The sequence below is a fragment of the Phodopus roborovskii genome, unplaced genomic scaffold (assembly GCF_943737965.1).
Source record: "Phodopus roborovskii unplaced genomic scaffold, PHOROB, whole genome shotgun sequence".
In the NCBI taxonomy this organism is placed as follows: Eukaryota; Metazoa; Chordata; class Mammalia; order Rodentia; family Cricetidae; genus Phodopus; species Phodopus roborovskii.
The window spans coordinates 29,693,418-29,714,178 of record NW_026126469.1 but is presented as its reverse complement, the minus strand read 5'-3'; the positions used below and the strand labels follow the sequence as shown (position 1 = coordinate 29,714,178).

At 42.2% G+C, this 20,761-nt stretch overlaps 1 protein-coding gene across 2 annotated transcripts in view; it reads left to right on the top strand.

Moving 5' to 3' along the window:
- The window catches only part of Plcxd2 (phosphatidylinositol specific phospholipase C X domain containing 2), a 49,419-nt gene extending 29,020 nt beyond the window's left edge, over nt 1-20,399 (top strand). For both annotated transcript variants that reach the window (XM_051191560.1, XM_051191561.1), the window contains 3 exons: nt 5,116-5,576; nt 11,875-12,116; nt 20,135-20,399. In XM_051191560.1, the coding sequence (XP_051047517.1) occupies nt 5,116-5,576; nt 11,875-12,116; nt 20,135-20,291 (860 nt within the window). In that variant the 3' untranslated portion in view covers nt 20,292-20,399. The remainder of the gene's footprint in view (nt 1-5,115; nt 5,577-11,874; nt 12,117-20,134) is intronic.
- The last annotated feature ends 362 nt before the right edge of the window (nt 20,400-20,761 follow it).

Sequence of the window (20,761 nt, the reverse complement as noted above, 5' to 3'; positions counted from 1 at the left end):
TGTTAGACAAGAATAACCTTACCTTTGTGGCAATGGATGCCAAACCTGAGAATTTAACACAACATTGGGTGGGTGGGTTTCAACTCCCACCTCAAAGAGATTCTGAGTTGGTGTGTCTGAGGTCATCCTGGCATTGGTGTGTCCCCTGACGTTCTGCTATGTGTCCAAAGCTGGGAAGCAAAGCTTTCCATTACAAAGAATCCGTGAAAATACAAAGGTCCCTGCAGGTATCATTCAGGGAAGCAAACCACTTAAAGAGATAAGAATGAAAACCTGGATCAGGGAGGCTAGCAACAGTTTATTCCCAGCGTATGTAAGCCCAGTTTAATTTGGAAAAGTATCCCCTTTGCACAAGGAAGTAATTACATTGAAACTCAACTCAGGGCACATCTCTTCCAAGAAGATGTGTTCTGGAGATACATTACCTATACTCACTTAAGGGTCTAAGTGCTATCTATGTGCTATCATACAGATAGCACAGAGGTCATTTGGTCTATAAACTACCTCTGGTCCTGGTTGGGGGAACTTCAGGAAGCCTCAGGCTATCAGGGTCATTTAGATTATAGCCACCTCCAGTCCTGGTTGTCAGCACTTGATATGGCCTGGATGGACAGATAAAGCAGATCACCAGCAGTTTATCACTCCAAATTCTCAGCTTTTTGGGTGGAAGAACAGGTTTTTCATCTTTCCATGGAAAGACAATCCTCTGAGATTAACATTCCTGCTTTCTCTGGACCTTCCTGCTATGCTCCCAACACGTATGTTGTTCCAGGGCTTTACATGCATCAAGAGGAAAAAAAAAAAAAAAAAAAAAAAAACAGGAAGAAACCAATATAACAATAACTATCAAAATTAAGGGATTGCAGACAGCTACGTTTCTAGAATTTGGAGGAAAAAAATCCTCATTTTTTAAAGTTGACATATTTATTTTTATATATGTGTATTTCTGTGAGCTTGCATGAGTATATGTGTGTGTACAGGAACCCAAGGAGGTCAGAAGAGAATGTATGCTCCCTTGGAGTTGGAGCTAAAGGTGGTTGTGAGCCATGATATGGGCATGGGCACTGGGAACGGAACTCTTGAGTCTCGCAAGAGCAGAAAGAGCCCTTGAGGCTGAGTCATCTCTCCAGCCCCACCTGTCTCCTCTCTATGGGCTAAAATTAGTCCTGGGAGTATAGACCACAAAGGAGGGACTCATCTGTCAAAGTTGTTCCTATTCATTTGTAGTCCAGGTGGTCTGAAGCCCATGGCATCCTCCTGTCTCTGCTTCCTGGGCACCAGGATTGAACGTGTGACTTCTACATTTCCAGCTTCCCTGGGAAAGTTCCACCTGGTGGTCTGTACACACAATAAATTAACTTATTTCTGAAGCCTGCTGCTGATGTCAGTCCCCACAGGAGGTATTCCTTACTCCACCCTCAGCATAGTACTCTGGAACTTCTGTTGATAAGTAATCCAGTCACAGGGACTTGAAATTTAGGGCTGGATTTAAATTCTTTCCTCCCCCTCATCCAGTTTCCTTTACCCAACCAGTTACCCAGTGTCTTCACTGTTATTATATTTACTCTATTTTAACAAAGGTTCTGGGGGTGGGGTATCAAGTAGAAAGAGCAAAATCATTGAAAATACATTTTATTGGGTGATGGTTGCCTTTGACTTCTGTAGGCACGGAGGTAAGACAGCCTACACCAGTATCACACCCTGCAGACCACAGGTGGGGTGGGGATGTTAGGAAGGTTGAGGTGGGCTAGGAGAGTGAACAGAAGACACAGAGACCAAGGGAGACTAGTTGTTCACTCCTGTAGGGTGGGCTTCTCTTCGGTGGAGTGGGCTGGGAATGGTGTGTGTCCTGTGCAATCAGAAATGGCCCCTGGGGTCCCATGACTGTCACATTTCCACACAGTTCTCTGCTGAGCCAAGCGTTGGAGGTTGTTAGCACATCTCCCTGTGGAGCTGAAACTGGGCTCAGCACCAGCAAGCACACTCCAGAGGAGATTTGTCTGTCCTCCATGGTTGGCTAACAGCTATTCCCTGGTGCCCAGGCAAGAATTAAGTTGAGTATGTGCCGTGCACTCGGTTACATACTGTGTCCCAAACAGCTGGCTCATTAATGCAATTTAGAAGGAAGAGAGAACTGGCTGTTCACCATTATATCTAAGGGACTTGTAATAAATCTCTCAATAAGGAGGTATAAAAATTCCCTGTTTCTGTCCAGCCAAAGGAAGCATCGCATTAGGTAGAAGCCAGTGAGCCTCATTAGCTACGGCATCCAATGAAGAAGGTCCACGGGGACTCGCCCCACATTTCTATCAGTAATAGCTTTTCTTTTACCTGAAATATGCTGGTAATTTTCCCACTTGTGAAATTTGGTTCACCTAAAGACTAATAAATATACTGTTTCTTAAGCTTTAACTGAATCTCTTCCATGCTCTGGATGCTACATAAAAATAAAAGCACCATTTGTTAGCCCATTTTTCTTTTGTTCACTCTTCTGAGACGATGGGATAAAGTCAGTGCAGGATGATTTCTTCTCAGAAGAAGGAGAGAATATGACCAACTGTTCCATGTAATTTTGTTATATGTATGTATGTATGTATGTATGAATGTCAGTGTGTATGTATGTATGTATGTATGTATGTATGTATGAAATGCTTGCTCTAAAGTTCCGTTCAATGATGATGAAGTAGTATGACTAATAGAGTCCTGGTATGGTTCTGAAGACAAAGGTTCTCAGGGTCAGAACAAGGGCCTGCAGCCAGAGGGCTCCAGATGCTCTCTGGTCACCTCTCTACACTCCAGGTTCAATGAGAGTCTGTGTCGAGGTTCCAGCCTCTGTGCACAAATCAGTAAATGTGCCCCCCAACACACACACACACACACACACACACACACACACACACACTGTGTGTTTGTGCTTTGTTCTGGTGTTTTTCCCTAGTCCTGGTTAAACACAAGGGCTAGTGAGTACAATTATTTGTTAAGATAATTTTATTTTGAAATTAGGATAAATTAAAATAAAGCAAGTATATAAGAAAAATCAGATTATAGAAGATCAAAATTATGGTTCCAGTCATACACAAATTAGTGTGAGATTAAATACATAATAGCATTGCATAGTCAAAGATATACACACATTACTTATAGGTATAATCTTTTACATTTTATTTGCTATATTTTAAACAAATAGGAATTTTAAACAACTATTTTAAACAAATAGTTTCACCAAAATATTTGAGGTGGATATAGAAAACAGTAATACACTGTATGTTAGAAAAAGGTACAAGAGATTTTCTGTTTTGCTGAATTCCATTGTGTATTCATTACACAGGGCACTGTTACATACAGGGATATTCATACAAGTATATATTGTACATTGAACAGACACACTCTATGCATCCTTATCCCCTCCCTTCTTAGCCCTCCCCCACATTAGTCTCCTTTGTTCCCTGATTCAATTTTGCTACTACTCTCGTGTCATATAGGCATATTTTATGTGTTGAATTAAAATCTAGGAACCCAAAGAAGAGAAAAGATGCTGTTTGTGTTTTGGAGACTGGCTTAATCTCCTGTCTGTGATTATCTCTAGTTGGATTTGTTTTCATTCTTCCTTATGGCTGTCAGAGTTCCATTGTGTATGTTCATCTAATGTTTAACCATGCTCCTGCTGTTGGTCACCTAGGCCTGCTTCATAATGGCTGCTGTTTACAGTGCTGATATGTACACTGTGCAAATGTTCCTGTCACGTGTTGATTTAGGGACCTTTGAGTAAATACCCAGGAGTGGTGTAGTTGGGTCATATGGTAGATGTGTTTTGAAGTTCTTTTAGAAACTTCTTTCTCATTTCCATAGTAGCTGTACCATATATTACTGTTATTGGTGTACAAAGGTTCCATTATGTATGTATACTTAATAGCATTTGTTGTTTTCTTAATGGCTGTCATTGTGGACTTGTGATGTATTTTTAATTTATATTTCTCTGATGACTAGTGAACTTAAAGCTTTTCATGTTCATTGGCCATTTCTATTGCACCTTTTGAGAGCTGTGTGTCATTTCATTATTCTACCAATCCATGAGCATGAAAGGTTACTCTGTCTTCAGTACTTTCTTCAATTTTCTTAAAGTTTTAAAGTTTTCATTGTGATATCTTTACTTCATCGGGTTTACTTAAAGGGTGTTGGTTTCCTTGTTTGTTTTGAGGCTACCATAAATAGTATTGTTTCCCTATTTCTCAGAAAGTTTATTGTTATTAGTATTATCTGTTAATAGTGTATCCTGCGCTTTTGCTGAGATAAGACACTATCAGTCTAACAATTTTCTGATGGAACATTTAGGGGATCTTATGAACAAAATCCCATCATCTGAAATAAGGTTGTTTTAACTTTTCCCTTTCATATTTATATCCCTTTTATTTCCTTCTCAGTTACAGTGTTCGAACTAAGACTTCAGGTGTTACATGGAATAAGAGCTGTTCTCTATTTAGCATAATGGTGGCTGTGGGTTGCTGTCTACAACTTTTACTGTGTTGAGACATGTTCCTTCTAGACCTAGTCTTTCCAGGCTTTTATTATGATGAAGTCAGGAGTGATTGTTATTCTTTACTGATGTTCCTGCCCCAACATTCCTGAGCTCAGCACAGTGTTCCTATACCCTTCCACATTTCAATGGAATGAATAACATGGATAAACATCTTTTAAGAGACACTTAAGCCTCCTTGTGTTTGAATCTGTTATGATAGCCTCTGGTAGCCATCTTTATTTTCTCCAAAGGTTTGAGTTTATTTCCTCCAGAATAGCTTCCCTAAAATGAAATTACTAAATCAAAATGCAATGAATATTTTAAAGCTCTGATTTCTAAGCATATTTCTAAGTACCTTTCTAAAAAGTTATTAATTTACATTACACTAGCAATATGTGAGAATTATAGTGTTACCCTAGGCTTAACGAGCTGCTAATAAGATTACATTACTTTCATTTTTGTTTATTTCATTCCCAGCAGGCTAGAAAGTTTTTGCAAGTATTTATTTATAAAGTATTTGTGCTTGCGTTTCTTATCTGTTGTCATGTTATCAGTTAAAGAGTCTCAATTCTGGTTTTCTCCTTTATTGCTTTATTCAGGTTCCCATGATTCATTCAGCTACTGGGTAGATGAAAAGTCCCCAGTGGGGCCTGACCAAACCCAAGCTGTCAAACGCCTCGCCCGGATCTCCTTGGTAAAGAAGCTAATGAAGAAATGGTCTGTAACTCAGAACCTGACCTTTCGGGAGCAGCTGGAGGCTGGGATTCGCTACTTTGACCTACATGTGTCCTCCAAGCCAGGGGACACTGACCAAGAGATCTACTTCATTCACGGGCTCTTTGGCATCAAGGTTTGGGATGGATTGATGGAGATTGATGCGTTCCTCACTCAGCACCCACAAGAGATCATCTTCCTGGATTTCAACCACTTCTATGCCATGGATGAGGCCCACCACAAATGCCTGGTTCTGCGGATCCAGGAGGCCTTTGGGAACAAGCTGTGCCCAGCCTGCAGTGTGGAGAGCATGACACTGCAGAACCTGTGGGAAAAGAAGTACCAGGTAAGAGGGAAGGGGTGATGTGCTTCTGAGAGCAAGAATTTAACTCCCTGCTTTCCTTGGGGTGCCACCTGTAAAACTAGCTCAACCCAAGGCTGAGGGGCTGGAAGAGGAGATTGGTTGATGTACTGAGCATGTGTAGACGAGTACCTGGACTCTGGGATAGCTACAAGAGATTCAGTGGGATTAATGTTTGGTGTCTTAGTTACTTTCTTATTGCTGGGATAAAACACCATGACCAAGGCACTGAAGAAAGAAAGCATTTAATTGGCTTATGGAGTCAGAGTTAGGGTCAGTGACAGCAAAGCAAAGGAACAGCCGAGAGCTCACATCTTGATCCACAACCAGGAGACAGAGAGAGAGAAAGCACTGAGGATGGTGCTTTAATGCAACTTCAGTGAACGCTTCCTCCAACAAGGCCACACCTCCTAATCCATCCCAAACATTGCCACCAACTGAGAACCAAGAATTCAACTGTAGGAGCCTATATGAGTCATTCTTATTTTGACTGCCACATTCCACTCCCTGGTCCTCATAGACCTGTAGCCATGTCATAATGCAAAATGCATATGATTCCAATTCAAAAGTCCCCATAGTCTTTCACAGTCTTAAGGATTTAAAAGTCTGAAGTTTTTTCTGTGACTTAAGGTGATCTTTTTAACTATAGCCCTGTAAAATCAAAAGCAAAAAGCAACTTACATACGCCTGACATGCAATGGCACAGATTGTACATGACCATTCCCAAAGGGAGGATAAGAAACATAGTGAAGGGATATTGGACTAAAGCAAGACTAAAACCCAGCAGAGAAAACTCCAAATACCTAGCTTCATGCCTGATGTCAAAGAACTTACATGGTTCTGCCTTGCAGCTTTTCTGCGTGCAATGTACTTCTCTCTTTTGAGCTGGTTTCACTCCTTGTACTCAGCCCTCTTTGACAGACATCCCATGACTCTGGCACCGCTAATACCTTTGTGTTTCTAACACAATACAGGCTTCACTTTCGCCTTCATGCAGGGTCTGCCCCACCTCATGCCTGCCTTCAATGGCCCTCCTTCACTATGAAGGCAGATTCCATAGCCCCTCTCTCCTCCTTCCTTCGTGACTGTGAAGCCAGAACCATGGGGATGGCACTGCCAAGTTTGACGAACAACTTAGCACCCTGGAATCATATTTGTAGTAGCTTTGATTTGCTGCTGCTATTTTGGAGCAGAAAATTCCTTTTTTTACAAATTGAAAGCTTATCTGGGTGAGGTCTCACCCTGGAGACACCCCTCCCTTTTTTCCATTTCAGATCGGGCCTCTCTTTAGTCTTCTCATATCTTTCATCACAAGTCTGGCTCTAACGTTAGATTTCGTGGTGCTCCTTTTCTTCTTTCCACTGCATATTTTCTAATTTCTCTTTGTCCCACTGGCTCATTTTCATTGCAGACCTGCATAAGCACGATTATTGTATTAGTGTGATAACCACGTGGCAGAATCACTATTAAGTCGTCTTGAAATTCGTTCATTGTTTTTCAGTTTAGCATTAGGAAAATTCACAAGACAAAGACAAAAACAGCCACCTTCTTTGCCTAAATACACCAACTAGGGCTCTAGTTTTTAATATTGTTGCCCTCTGAAACCTCTTGAGCTGGGACAAACATGTTTACCAATTGGGAACCAAATATTCAAATATCTGAATTATCTGAGCCAATGGAAGAGGGACATTCTCATTTAAACCACCACACCTGCCAAATAAAGTTTACCTGCAGACATCTAAATTTACTTTTAATGGCTTGGCTAATATCAGCCCAAGGCAAAGTTGTGAAATAAACCAGTTGGTCAGTAGACCATTATTCTGTCTTCTGTAATGTCTGCTTAATACCTTCTATCCATGTACCCCCAGTAAAGATAAGACTCCAAAACTACACCCCTGAGGAACACACTCAGTAAAAGGATAGGCCTCAGATGCAGAGATAGGCATTTGTTATTGCCCCCCATTTTACAGAATTGAAAACTGAGGAATGGAGAGACTAACACATCTGGCCAAGGCAGCACTGTGATGGATTGGTGTGGGCTAGGCTTCCTTCACTGGCTGCTTCCTCTCTGGTATTTCCACAGCTCCTACTGCTCTCTGAGGCCACAGGCCTTGATGATTTCACAACAGCTTTCTTGTGTTGTGAAAGAAAAACACTTTCTTTTCATTAAGAACCTATCCTCAAAGGGCCCCAGACTGTTCCATTGAGAAAAGGGAGATGTTGTTTGATTGCAGGGATCAGATAAGGTTAAATATGAGGTCAGGTAGCATCGTATAATTTGGTACACGTAGGATATTCTGCGTAGCTAGCAGGTATAAACAGGCAGGTCCCTGAAAAGCATTGGACAGCCAGCCTGCTCAATAGTACTTTCGATTCATCAAAGAACTCTGTCCCCCCTCAAAAAAAGGGAACAGAAGGGGATTTGGCAGTAAGGGACTTGAAGCCAGCCTTGACAATATGAGTTTGAGCCCAGGACCCCAGGGTGGAAATAGAGAACTGAACCCTGGATGATGCCCTCTGACCTTTACATAAAAATAGCTGAGAGGCTATCAAGGAAAGATACCCAACATTAACCTCTAGCCTCCATACGTGTGCATGCTCAGGTGTGTGCATCCGCATGTACTCATGCATATACCCACACTAACAAGTACATATACCATACATCACACACATACATGCATAGAGGCGTGGTAATTGAGCTGCATTGTTCACTACAAATAGTCTTAAAGTCATGGGGGAAAGAGACTGTATTAGAGAAAGGAAAAAGGTTGTCATTTAAGTTGTATGACTTCCCCTGATCCCTGTTTCTTCTATATGGCTCTTTTTAACCGCTCAAAGAAGAGCGCTCAAAGACAGCCACCAGTCATTGGCCCCATGCTGGGGAAGTGTCACACTTGTGGTCAGGCTTTAAATATTCGTTATATAATGAGCTCCCTTACACATACCACACACACACACACCCTCCCCTCGCGCCCTGGGTGCTTTATTATTGGAATTTAATATCAGGAAGTGCTCTACCACCAGTCACATTTCATTTACTCAACATGTAATTATGTCACAGCTCACAGATTATATCAGCATACTTTAGTAGATAAGGCTTTAAGGGCACAGTGAGTCAGAGGATTTAGCCTACAGTTTGGAAGTACTTGGGACGTTAATGAGAAGGGAAGAAATACATAACTCTAGTGAAATAACAAACAGTCAAAGTGGTCGGGGTGGTGCACACCTGTAATTCCAGCCCTTGGGCTGAGACAAGAAGGTGGCTCTGAGTCCGAGCTACATAGCAAGTTCCAGCCCAGAGATGGCTACATGGCAAGACCTGTCTCAAAATCCCCAATAAAAAGGGCAGCCAGAGAGTTCAGGGGTTAAAAGCACCTGCTGTGAAAACCTGGGGACCCAAGTTCAACCCCTGGAACTTATAGTAGGAGAGAACCAACTCCTGGAAGTTATATTCTGATGCCCACGTGTATGCCATGGTATACACACACCTACCTGCAGACAACAATAATAGTAGTAGGAAACATAATTTATCAATCCAAGATAATAATAAACAAAAACGATCAATATGCAATTGTAGGGTAAGACCACATCCGGTATTCTGTATGGTGTGAGGAAAGGGGTTTGTAATAGCTTGAGAAGTAGAGCATACCATGAATCTACATCCCAGAGGCTCCCAGTAAAGCAACCACCACAGTAAGAAGAGGTCACCCCAGGGACTGTTCTTAAAAGAAATGAGATTTCCCATCTTAGTCCAAGAGAAAAACTGAACATGAACTGCTGATCCAGAGGGGAGATATTTCAAAGAAAAACAGCACAGAGAGATGGGGACAGAGCATCTCTGAGAGTCTCTGATCGAGCTCAGCGAGTGTCCCTGCACCTGTGATCTGTAACCTGGGCTTTGGGTGTAGGTTAGCCAGCCAGATACACTACTGTCAGCAGAGATTTCCCGAAACCCTTAGATCAGACTGCCCAAGAAGCGCCCCCTGGAGGAGGGGTGAGATGGACAGAAAGTCTCTTTTGTGTAATTTGGACTAAATACACAGTTTCTGAGGCAGAGCAAAGTTTTTACTGTCCTCCAGTGCATGGATGCAGGCCCAGGGGCAGGTGTCTCGAGTACTACGTGTGGGGCATGCAACAGGAGGCTGCCCAGCCTCCTGCTCACCCCCTACCTCCAGCCCACTGCCTGAGGCAGCTCTCCTTACCGGCTTCAGCCTTCTGAACCAGCTAGGTACAATGCCAGGAGGAAATCTTTGGCTCTCCCCCAGCAATCTGCTTACAGTGAGCCTGTGATTAACCTCATTAACACACGAGGTTACTACAGTCATCATCCGTGCCCAGCATTACTCAGGACCAATAAGAACCAAGAAGGTAGACATTACCCCCATTGCAGCCCCCTGCCTGGCACTCCCTGCCTCCAGTCGCCTGCATCATCAACTGAACACACTGGACTTGAGATGAGCATATGGAATCCCTGCTCTAAGAGCCTGCAGGACAACTCAGAAGATTGCAGTCTGCAGTGTAAACACGAGCTGGGCATTCCTCTGGGAAGATCTCACCCGTGCCCCTTGAGTGGGGGAGAGGGATGCTGCTTGCTCTTCTAGAAAGCCATTCAGCAGCGCTCACAATTGGGACAATCAGAAGAGCAATTTTGTCCCCCCCCCCCCAGCTGCCTCCCAGAAACTAATTAATGCTGTGGATATAGTTTGCTAATTATTTTCAAAATTACCACCATCTCGAATGGCCCCTCTGGAGACCCATGGCCTCAGTAAAGTTCTCCCTGAAGCTTGTGGCACATCGGTTTCCTCCCCTGGGAAGGGGAATTTCATCAGAGCCAGTGCACACAATTGAAAATCTGTTCAATCACAGATGAGTTCACTGGGTTTATCTAAACTCCAAGAGCTAAATGTCAATCCCATGAGCACAGGGAACATGCTTTCTGGGTGGGCCATATATGTCGTTTCAGCCTGGGATCTAGAGGCTTCTTAGGGAGTGTGGTACAGAATTTAATAAGGCTGTCTGGTTGGTTAAAACAAACAAACAAACAAGCAAAAACTACCATAACAAAAAATGACATTTTCATTTTTACTTACCTTGAGTGGAAGGGTTCACATGCAAACCAGTCATGCATGCTGGCAATAGTATCCTACTTGGCAGGGTTAGTCTGGCCTGTCAATTACCCTTAGGGATATGGCCATGTCATGGTCTCTGCAGATTGTCTTAAAATACCATTTATGCTCATCACTAACTCATAGTTAATGAAGCTTATTAGACTCTGTCAAAAGAATCTTATGTATTTATCATGAGGCTCTACATTAATTTCCTACAGATGCATTTGTTATATGAATAGTAATAATTCCTTTATTTCATATCAATTTATAGTCTTGTCTGTTTTGTGCATTCAAGGCACCCCTGTGAGAAGATAGTCTGTGTTTTTTTACCATGTGCATAGTCAAAAAAAGAAGTCATCTTTGAATTAAACAGCAAGTTTTCAGTAAATCTTTGCCTTTTTATTTTTTAAAAATAATATATAGGGGCAATGCTAGGGCTCAGTGGGTAGGGCATACCACCAAGAGTGATGTCCTAAGTTAAAGTTCTAGATCCTATTTGGTTGAAGGTGGGAACTAACTCCCAAAAGTCACCACCCCATTCCTCTGCCATGTAAAAATAAATACATCTAATAAAAGAAAAAAATCTGTGGAAAATATAGTTCTCACCTCAAAGAGAATAAAAAAAAAGGTCTGGGGACACATACTCAGATGGCCTGGAACACCATGTCCGCTGTGGAAATGGTCACATGAGATTTGATTAGCCTCAAAACTAAAGAAAGCCACAGGGCAATGCATTGATCAACATTGGTAGCTACCACAACTAGGCAAGTTAAAGCAAGAGAAGCTACTGGAGGTTTCAGATGCAGACTATGGACATTTTTGCTCTTGGAAGCTGGTGGTCTGCTACAAATACGTGGTCAAAGGTTTTAACCTGATAGTCAAAAAGATGTTAGGCCTGGTACAGGTGTGAGCAAAAATGATTACTGAGAGAATCAAGGCTTGCCCAAGGTAACTGGACTCTAGACTTCAACATTCTAACTTCCCACACTCATGAAGTGATAATCTGTCATTCAGCATCATCAGTCTTTCACAGAGGTGTAGCTTTTAAAAATTTCAGTTTACACGAACAGTTCTACCTCTGAGCATGTTTGTCTATGCCTCCACCTCCCACCATCCCCCACCCCTGTATTCAGCTTTTAAATGTTGCTGTCCTTTGTCTGCTCTGAATATTTCAGGTTCTCATTTTCTACCACTGTCCCTTCTACAAGCAATACCCATTCCTGTGGCCAGGAAAGAAAATTCCAGCACCGTGGGCAAACACTACGAGTGTGCATAAATTGATCCCCTTTTTGGAGACCACCCTGAGTGAACGTGCTCCACATGGGGCCTTCCATGTCTCCCAGGCCATCCTCACCCCAAGAGTGAAGACCATTGCCCGAGGCCTAGTGGGGGGCCTCAAGAACACACTAGTTCACAGGTAAGAGGTGGCTTCATCCCATAGGCAGGGTTTGTGGTATTGTTTCATTGGTGGCAGTAGTGGTTGGTTAATTGCTTGGTGTGCTTAGTTGACTGGTTGGTTGGTTGGTTGGTTGGTTGGTTGGTTGGTTGGTTTGATTAGTTTTCTGACTCAGTTCTAGGCAACCTTGAACTCATGATATTCCTGTATTTGCTTCCCTGATACTGGAATTATGGGTTTTCGTACCTATCCCCACCCACAGAAGTTTGAACACACGGAGAGGGAAAAAGAGAGAGAGGGAGGGAAGAAGGGAGGGAGGGAGCGGTAGAGGGAGAGAGGAAGAAAGGGAGGGACAGGCAGAAAGAGAGAGGCTATGGAGATAGCTTTGTTCTTCTCTTACACGCATGAGGAACTGAGTTTAATTTCCAGAACCCATGCAAAATCAGTCCTGAGAAACAATGAACCCTTGTGATGCCAGGATCTCAACACTGGAGAAGCAGAAACAGCTGGATGCCTGAGGCTTACTGCCTGGCAAGCCTACCTTAATTGGCAAGTTCCAAGCCAGTTAGAAACTGTCTCCAACAAAATGGATGACATCTGAAGACTGACAGCCATGGTTGCCTTCTGACGTCACAGACAGGCACAGACACATACACTCAAACACAGGTACACCTGCATGAACACACACACACACACACACACACACACACATACACCTTGATTTTATTGTAAATATACAACAGTAAAACTCTAGACTTTAAGCATTACAAAATGAAACAAACAAACAAAAAAAAAAAAAACAACTTATAAAACATACTGTTGAAAAGCTGTGGATTCTAGGAGGATTGCATGAATAGTACCCAAAGAATCCTGGGACACTTTGCTAAAATGTTTGCATTATTCCATAAATACTCACTGTATTTCATTACTATGGCAAGCACTCTGACACAGTATCACCATGTATTTTCTTTGTGACACACACCCATGGTGATCTTGTTACTGCCCATGCAACTGGCTGAGGTACTCCCTGTTTAATCATTAAACAAGCTGCGGTGCTCTGTGCTAGGGACTGAAAGATGGTCCTTCAGGGATTTGTTCTTTCTTGTGTGGTGACCATGAGTCTTTAGTGCTATGCCACAGCCTCCAGTATTCCATTGGGACAGAATTAGGTTTCATATACAGTTACATAGGGATGTGCTAATCATTTTGTATGAGCTGATGGTCTTCATCCTGGGCACCAGTGACTGATGGATAAAGGATGTCAAGTAGGTATATTACATGTGTATACATGTATGGGTACGTATGTAGACTGTGTATGTGTATATGTATACAGAGGGATGGTATAGGTGCACTTGGCTGTAGGCCAAGCTTTGGAAATGAATGTATTCGTGTTTCCTAAAAATCATATTTACATCTGTTAAATTATATATTAGCATCTGTTTGGCTCTTGACTTCTGGGTGGTGACCACAATTCGGATAGTGAAATCTTTGGCCAGTCACATGGCCAGGCACATGCTCAGTCACTCTCATTTGGTTCTGAGTTTGAAGAGCATGATTTCAGATAATAGCCATGTGCCCAGACTTTAAAAGACAAGCAACAATGGTGCTCTTCCTTCCTCCTACTAATGTCAACCAAGGACAGAGCAAGAGGCTCATTCCTATGCAGCTCTTCCACGTGGCAACCAAATTAACTGGAAACAAAGAATTCCATGGGTGGCCATGGTGCTGCGCACTTGCAATTCCCAGCACCTGGAAAACTGAGGCAAGAGGGTTGTGAGTTCAAAGCCAGGAAAGGCCATGTGTAGGCTACATGGTAATAATCTTTGGGGGATGATGGTAAGGGTACGGTAGAGTGAGACAGGCTCTCACTTTGGAGCTCAGGCTGACCTCAAACTGACCAACTGCAATCCTCCTGCCTCAGTCTCTAAGAATGTTGGAATTATAAATGTGAGCTACCATGTTTAACTTTTAAAAAAAATCTAAACCAGTATCTCTTTAAAGAACCTAGAATTATAAACTTTTCTTTGCATGTATTATATTTTCATATTCCCATTCCATTTTCCTCATGCTTTGGGTAAATTTGTAGCTTAACATTATTTATTGAGTCATTCAATAACATTTGAAATTTCAAGAAAAGCAGAGAGCATCGAGTAAGAGGCAGATGAGTTCTGTAGCCTTTGGCCCATGGACAGTCTTTCAGCAAAAATTAGCATGACATTTCTATACAACATTTTATTGTGTGTGAAGACCACTCCACTTCTAATCCATGTGGGCAGTGGTCCCAAGAGGCTATTTCAGAGTAAGGATAAGTCCTTTATTATGAATAAAAGATGCCTTTCGCAAATGATTTGGTATATGATGCTTAAATCCAGGTCAGCCTCTTGAGGGGGAGAAGGGGACACCATCGAAGACATATTGTCTTCGTGTAAGACAGTACTCAGGGAAGCTAAGTGATGCAGCCTGAAGAGCTTCCAATTGCCAAGAGTCTGTCGGGACTGAAGGGCTTTGGCCTGAGTAGTAGTGTGAGCACTGGTATAAGCAGGGATGGTGCCTGTGCCCTGTTCCTTGGTGTCCCTGAGCCCATGATTGAGTTAGTAGTGCCTGGACCTGCTCAGCTCACACTGGTTACCCTTGTTAACCAACAATGTCACTACACTTTCATGATTCTTCAGCCTGGCTACCCATGAATTTCAGCCTCTCTGTTTAGTTGCAATGAAGAGAGCACAAGCCCAAAGAGCCCAAAAGTAAGATCTCCTTGTTGGTAGTGAGAATGTGTCCTTTAAATGAGTAGCTACCTAGGCATCCTAGCCCTTTCTGGTCACAGGAGTATTCAGGGTGTGGTCCTACATTCCTGTGCCTACACATCAACTGAAAGGAGAAGCCTGGCTCTGCCCAGGAATCTGTTCCCAAATGTCAAAAACATCACATGGCTGTCGATTCACCACTGAGTAATCATAGGCTCTCCCCCTGAGTGCCAGAACCCCAAAAGCCTGTCCTAACAGGCTAACTGCACAGGGGTTCTAGCTAGCTGATCAGTAGCTCAAACCCAGGGAACCCTGGGAATGTCTTCCTACTGCCAGAGGGAATTTCCTCAGTGGGAAGCTAATCCATAGTTCTCAGATGAGCTTTGAACATGAGATTCTATTTACGTTGGTTCACCATTTTAGAAGCAAAGCACACATTTATAGAGTGCATTCAAATTGAATTTCTGTTGTAGTTCAGACTGGAAGAAACCTGGAATTCAAATCCATAGTATTCATAGTAACATCAAATGAAGGGGAGTTTTGCCTAAGACCGAGGACCAAATGGCCACTGGAACTCTGGGTGGGGACAAGGACTGAGATAGGAGGCATGAGGTAGAAGCTTGCAAGATCCCTATTAAGGTCACTGAACTATGCTCCCTTGCCCAAATTCTTGAATTAAAATTCTAGTGTGGTTGTGCATACCTTTAGACCCAGCACTCCAGAAGCTGAGGCAGACAGATCTGTGAGAGTCTGAGGCCAGCCAGGCCTATATAGTGAGCCCCTGTTTCAAACTGTAGCAAGCTTTCTTGTTGAACTTTCTTTTGAGACTTCCAGCCCCTGGTAATGACACAAAGACTTGTTATTAATTAATAATAAGCTTGACCTTTAGTTTAGGCTTGCTCCAGCTAACTCTTATAACTTAAATTAACCTATGTTCTGTCACATGGCATTTTACCCCTCTTTCATTCTGTATATGACTTCTTCCATGTCTCCCTGGCAACTCTCCGATTCATTCTGAGTTCCTCAATGTCCCCTGAAGTCCCACCTATTCTGTCTTGCCTAGCTGTTGGCTCTTCAGCTCTTTATTGAACCAATCACAGTGACACGTCTTCACACGATGTAAACACATGTCCCACAGCATTAAATAGAATAAAATACAATCCAACAGCTTCTGAATGTGAGTCTGTTTGAATAAATTGCCTTTTAAGGAGGTAATTAAGTTGAAAGGCCTTTAGGGTGGGCCTTAATGAGCTCACACTGAAGTTCAAAAAGAAATTTAAACCAAGAAGAGACAATAGAAGCTAAGCATGGTGGGTGGTACAAGCCTGTAAGCAGATGAGCAGACATCCAAGGTCATCTTGGAATGTATGATATTATCTCCAAAAACAAACAAAAAGCAAAGAGACCAGAGGTCTGTGTATGCACATAAAGAAAATACCACGGGGGGCAGGGGAATGTGGGAAGGAGGAAATCACCTCCAAGTCAAGAATAAACGCCTCAGATAAAGCCCAGTCTAGCAGCATCCTAATCTCTAGCTGGCAGCCTCTAGAACAGGAGAAAATGACTTCAGTTCTTTGAAGTCACTAGTGTGTGTGTTGTTACAGCAGAGCAAGCGAACACAGTTCCCTGGGCAACAGGGTGACCCTGCACAAGTTCTTGTCTCTGGGATGTGCCTTTCTTCACCACTGGGAAATAACAGTCTGAAGCTAACAGTGTCTGTCACCGCGAGTGGTAAAGAAATGAGGTGGCCTCAAGGTCAGAGGGAAGATTTAAATCCAGTGCCACAGCCCAGCCTTCTGCAAAGAGCTCTATTCCTGGTCAATGCCAGTGGATTCTACATTTCCCCAGAATTACCAGCAGATGGCGAAAGATCTCCAAACATAGGCACTGACAAAGGATAGTTTGAAACCAGACTGCTATAGGCTCCCTGCCAGTATCCTTCATTAGGAGTACTGTGAATTATTGGTCTTTGTCTCTAACAGGGGTCTGTGTTTTCAGCTCCCCTTCTCAACATTTTGTTGTGTGGATATATTATGGAATTTATTACCCCCACTCCCCAAATTTTTCTCTCTCTACTTTTTTTTACTGGTTTATGATCCCTTTTTCTTGGCCAAATATATGATGGAGGCAGTAAGCAGGCATTTGCTCTGAACACTTTCTATGCATGCACTACTGTATTATCTTTCTGATGCACCCTGTTCCCAGGGAAATAGAGCAGGGACAAGGAATTTTAGTAAATTAAGATCTCCAAGAGATCATGCTGAACACGGAAGGACAATTGTGAGTCATGGAGCTATCAAAATAAAAATGTAAATCTATTTATAAGACTTTTTTTAAAGCCTGTGGTAGACTATAGATCCCACTGAGTGAGAGGAGAACTTAGTTTATCCCTGTAAGACAAAAAGAAAGAGGAGGTGGGAAAATGTAGCTTAACATCACTCTAGAAGACCAAGAAGAGAAGGAACATCATGACAGAAGGGAGGACAGCTTGAGAGGAGACTAGAAATGGGGGAAAGTGGTGACCAGAGAGGGCATGAGGAACAGAAGAGAATGGACCATCACTGTTAGCTAGAGCATATCCAACCTAAAGAATCCCCAGTCGTGTCATTAAATGTAAGCCAGTCTCCACCGTCCTTTGTTGAGTATTTAGTGAGCAGGACTGTGTTTACCATGATGCAAGATGAGATGCTCTCTTCTACTTCTACTCTATGGTTCCTCACACTTATGTCACACTGGGTTAAAAGTGTTGTTCACGTTATCAGCTCTGAGCCCCTATCACATCAGAAGTCTTCTGCTCATAAAATACCCCAGCAACTATATTCAAGAGACAGCTGATTAAATATTAGTCTATTAAGGAGTGCTGGGGTGACAACCTGTGTGGGAAGTGAACCCTGACCCTTATGTTATGCCTTTTGCAAAAGTTGACTGCTGTCTTAGGGTTTCTATTGCTGTGAAGAGACACCATAACCATGGCAAATCTTAGAAAGGAAAACATTTAATAGGGATGGCTCACTTACAGTTTCAGAGGTTCAGTCCATTATCTTCATGACAAAAAGCATGGCAACGTGCGGGAAGGTATGGTGCTGGAGAAGTATCGGAGAGTCCTACATCTTGCAGGCAACAGGAAGTTGACTGAGACACTGGGTGGTATTCTGAGCATAGGAAACCTCAAAGCCTACCCACACAGTTGACACACTTTCTACAACAAAGCCATACACACTCCAACATAGCCACGCCTCCTAATAGTATTACTCCTTATGAGATTATGGGCACCGATTACATTCAAATTACAACTGCCAATAGCATCAGAGTACAATAAAGGTGAAGCCCTGAGGCTTTCAGAAAACATGGGAAGAAATCTTTGTGAATTGAAAGTAAATGCATTTTTTAAGAAAATTACAGAAATAATAATAATAAACGATGGGATATTGGAGAGATTGTTCAGGGGTTAAGAGTAACTATTCGAAAGGTGTCTCAGCAGAGGACCCACCTTCAGTTCTTAGCCTATAATTTCAGCTCCAGGATCCAACTCTACCTTCTACATTCTGTGAACACTCGTACACACACATGCACATACCCTCATAAGGACACATCAATCTTGTTTTTTAAGAAAAAGAAAAAATAATTGATAAATTACAGACCATAAAAGTTAAGCAGTAGTTTAGCCCCATCAAAATATTTTATTTAGAAAATTAAAGTCAAGCTACAATGTTGGGAGATGTCCTCCTGTATGCTGTGAATATATGTTTCTCTTATTGGTTGATGAATAAAGCTGTTTTGGCCAATGGACAGGCAGGATGTGGGTAGACAGGAGGTATAGGCAGAACTACCAGACTAGGAGAATTATGGGAAGAGAAACAAAGTGAGTTGGGAGAGAGACACCATGTAGCTACTGGGGAGGTAAGATACCCAGGCATTCTCTGGTAAGACAAGGCCATGTGCAAATACATAGATTAATAGTTATGGGTTAATAATTAAGAGAGAGATAGCCAATAAGGAGCTTGAACAATCAGGCAAACAGTTTGTAATTAATATAAGCCTCTATGTGTTTATTTGGCACTGAACAGCTGTGGACAGGGCAGGACAGACTACAGGATAGAAGAAATGTTTGCAAAATATTTCTTACAAAATGCTAGTATCAAAGATATAAAAATTATTTCTAAAACTCAACATTTAAAAGAACAAAGGGCAAATACTATCAAAACACATTGCATGAAACTTTCAGAGAACAAATGAAAATGCAAGAACATAAAAATGTTTGAAAACTAAGTGGGAAAAAAAATGTCAAAGTGTTGAGTAGATACTTGCAAAAAGAAGGTACATAACAGGCCAATCTGCATTCCCATCAATCCTCCTGCTTCAATCTTCTGTGTGCTTGGATTATAGGCATGATCACCATGCTGGGTTTAGAATTACTAGACTTAAAACACTAGTGGGATCAATGTTTAGGGATAATATTAACTGTCCAGAGCTTTTCTGCTCTGTTGGTGGGACTGTGAAGTTGAACAGTCTCTTTGAGGAAAGATCTGGCAGTTTCTTATAAAACTAAATATAAATAAACCCCATCATAGACCAGTTTTGTCCCTTGATTTTTAGCCAAGAAAAATAAAATGAAGCCCATAAAAAGAGTCCTAGAGGAATGCCCATAATAGTTTATTCATACTGACCCAAAATTAAAAACAATCGGTGTATCTAACAACAGGAAAGTGGATAAGCTGTGTCTATAGTCATACAATGGGATATTGTATGGTGCTATAAAAAGAAAAAAATGCAATTAATTGCCTGCATGATGACATATGCAAGGGATTTTATATATGTTTTCAAGTGGAATATGTCAAAAATAGAAACACCAGTGATAGGAAAATAATGCATTAATAGATGTGTGGAAAGCAAAATTGTGGCAAGAGATAGGTAATGGATCCACTTACTATAAAAATTCTATCCGTTTGCCATATGTTTGAAGTTTTTCATGAGGAGCGATAAGAACCTAATAATAAAAGGACTGTTGGACTTGCTGTTATGAGGTGCCGTTAACATGACTGTCTTTTTGATACTGTAAGCAAATAAGCTCTTCCATAAGAGAAACCTTGGAAAGGCACGTTCTCTGGTGGAATGCTGACTCCACATCCAAGGGGATATAAGGCTCATGTAGCCCCAGGGCCTCGTGTGTTTCTGATATACTTTTTACAGTAATAAAAATGTCTTATTTCCATTTCTCGAGTTGTCATTCTAGCCATTGCCTGTCAGTCTAACCATCTATCTTTTCTCTTTTCACCCAACACTTTCTTCATGTAGGAATCTCCCTGCCATCCTTGATTGGGTGAAGACCCAAAAGCCTGGAGTCATGGGTGTCAATATCATCACATCTGACTTTGTGGACCTCGTAGACTTTGCCACGACTGTGATTGAGTTGAATGACCTTCTAGAGGACCGAGCTCTGACTAAGTGTTGAATTAATGCTTTGTTGAATTGGATGTTGAGATTGTGGATCTAAGGTAGGATTCTAGAGGGTTCCAGTTAGGCTGGCTCACTCCTAGGCAGTCATGATGAAGTGAGGAAGAGAAAGGGCCCTCCCTGCTTTCCTCACATAGCTCTTTGGCTAAAACTCCAGGTACTTTCATTGCATTTCCCCCCATGAGACTTTGAAAAACTTAAGTCTAAGGGAACAATGCATATTTTATATGGTCAAGGCCAGGATCTACCCAGTGGCTTATGGCGGCAAATGCAAAGTGGATCTCAATCGACCCAGCTTCCTGTTGTCTTCTGGGGGCATTTCAGCCTGTGTGAAGTCTAAATTGGAAAGGCATTCCTGGTCAGAGCAATGGCAATGGCGCATGCAAGCACCCGCCACCCTCTGGGAGGTCTCTGCCATCAACCTAGAACTCTGAGGGGCTCCTAGGGAGCCAAGCACCAGGTTCCTCC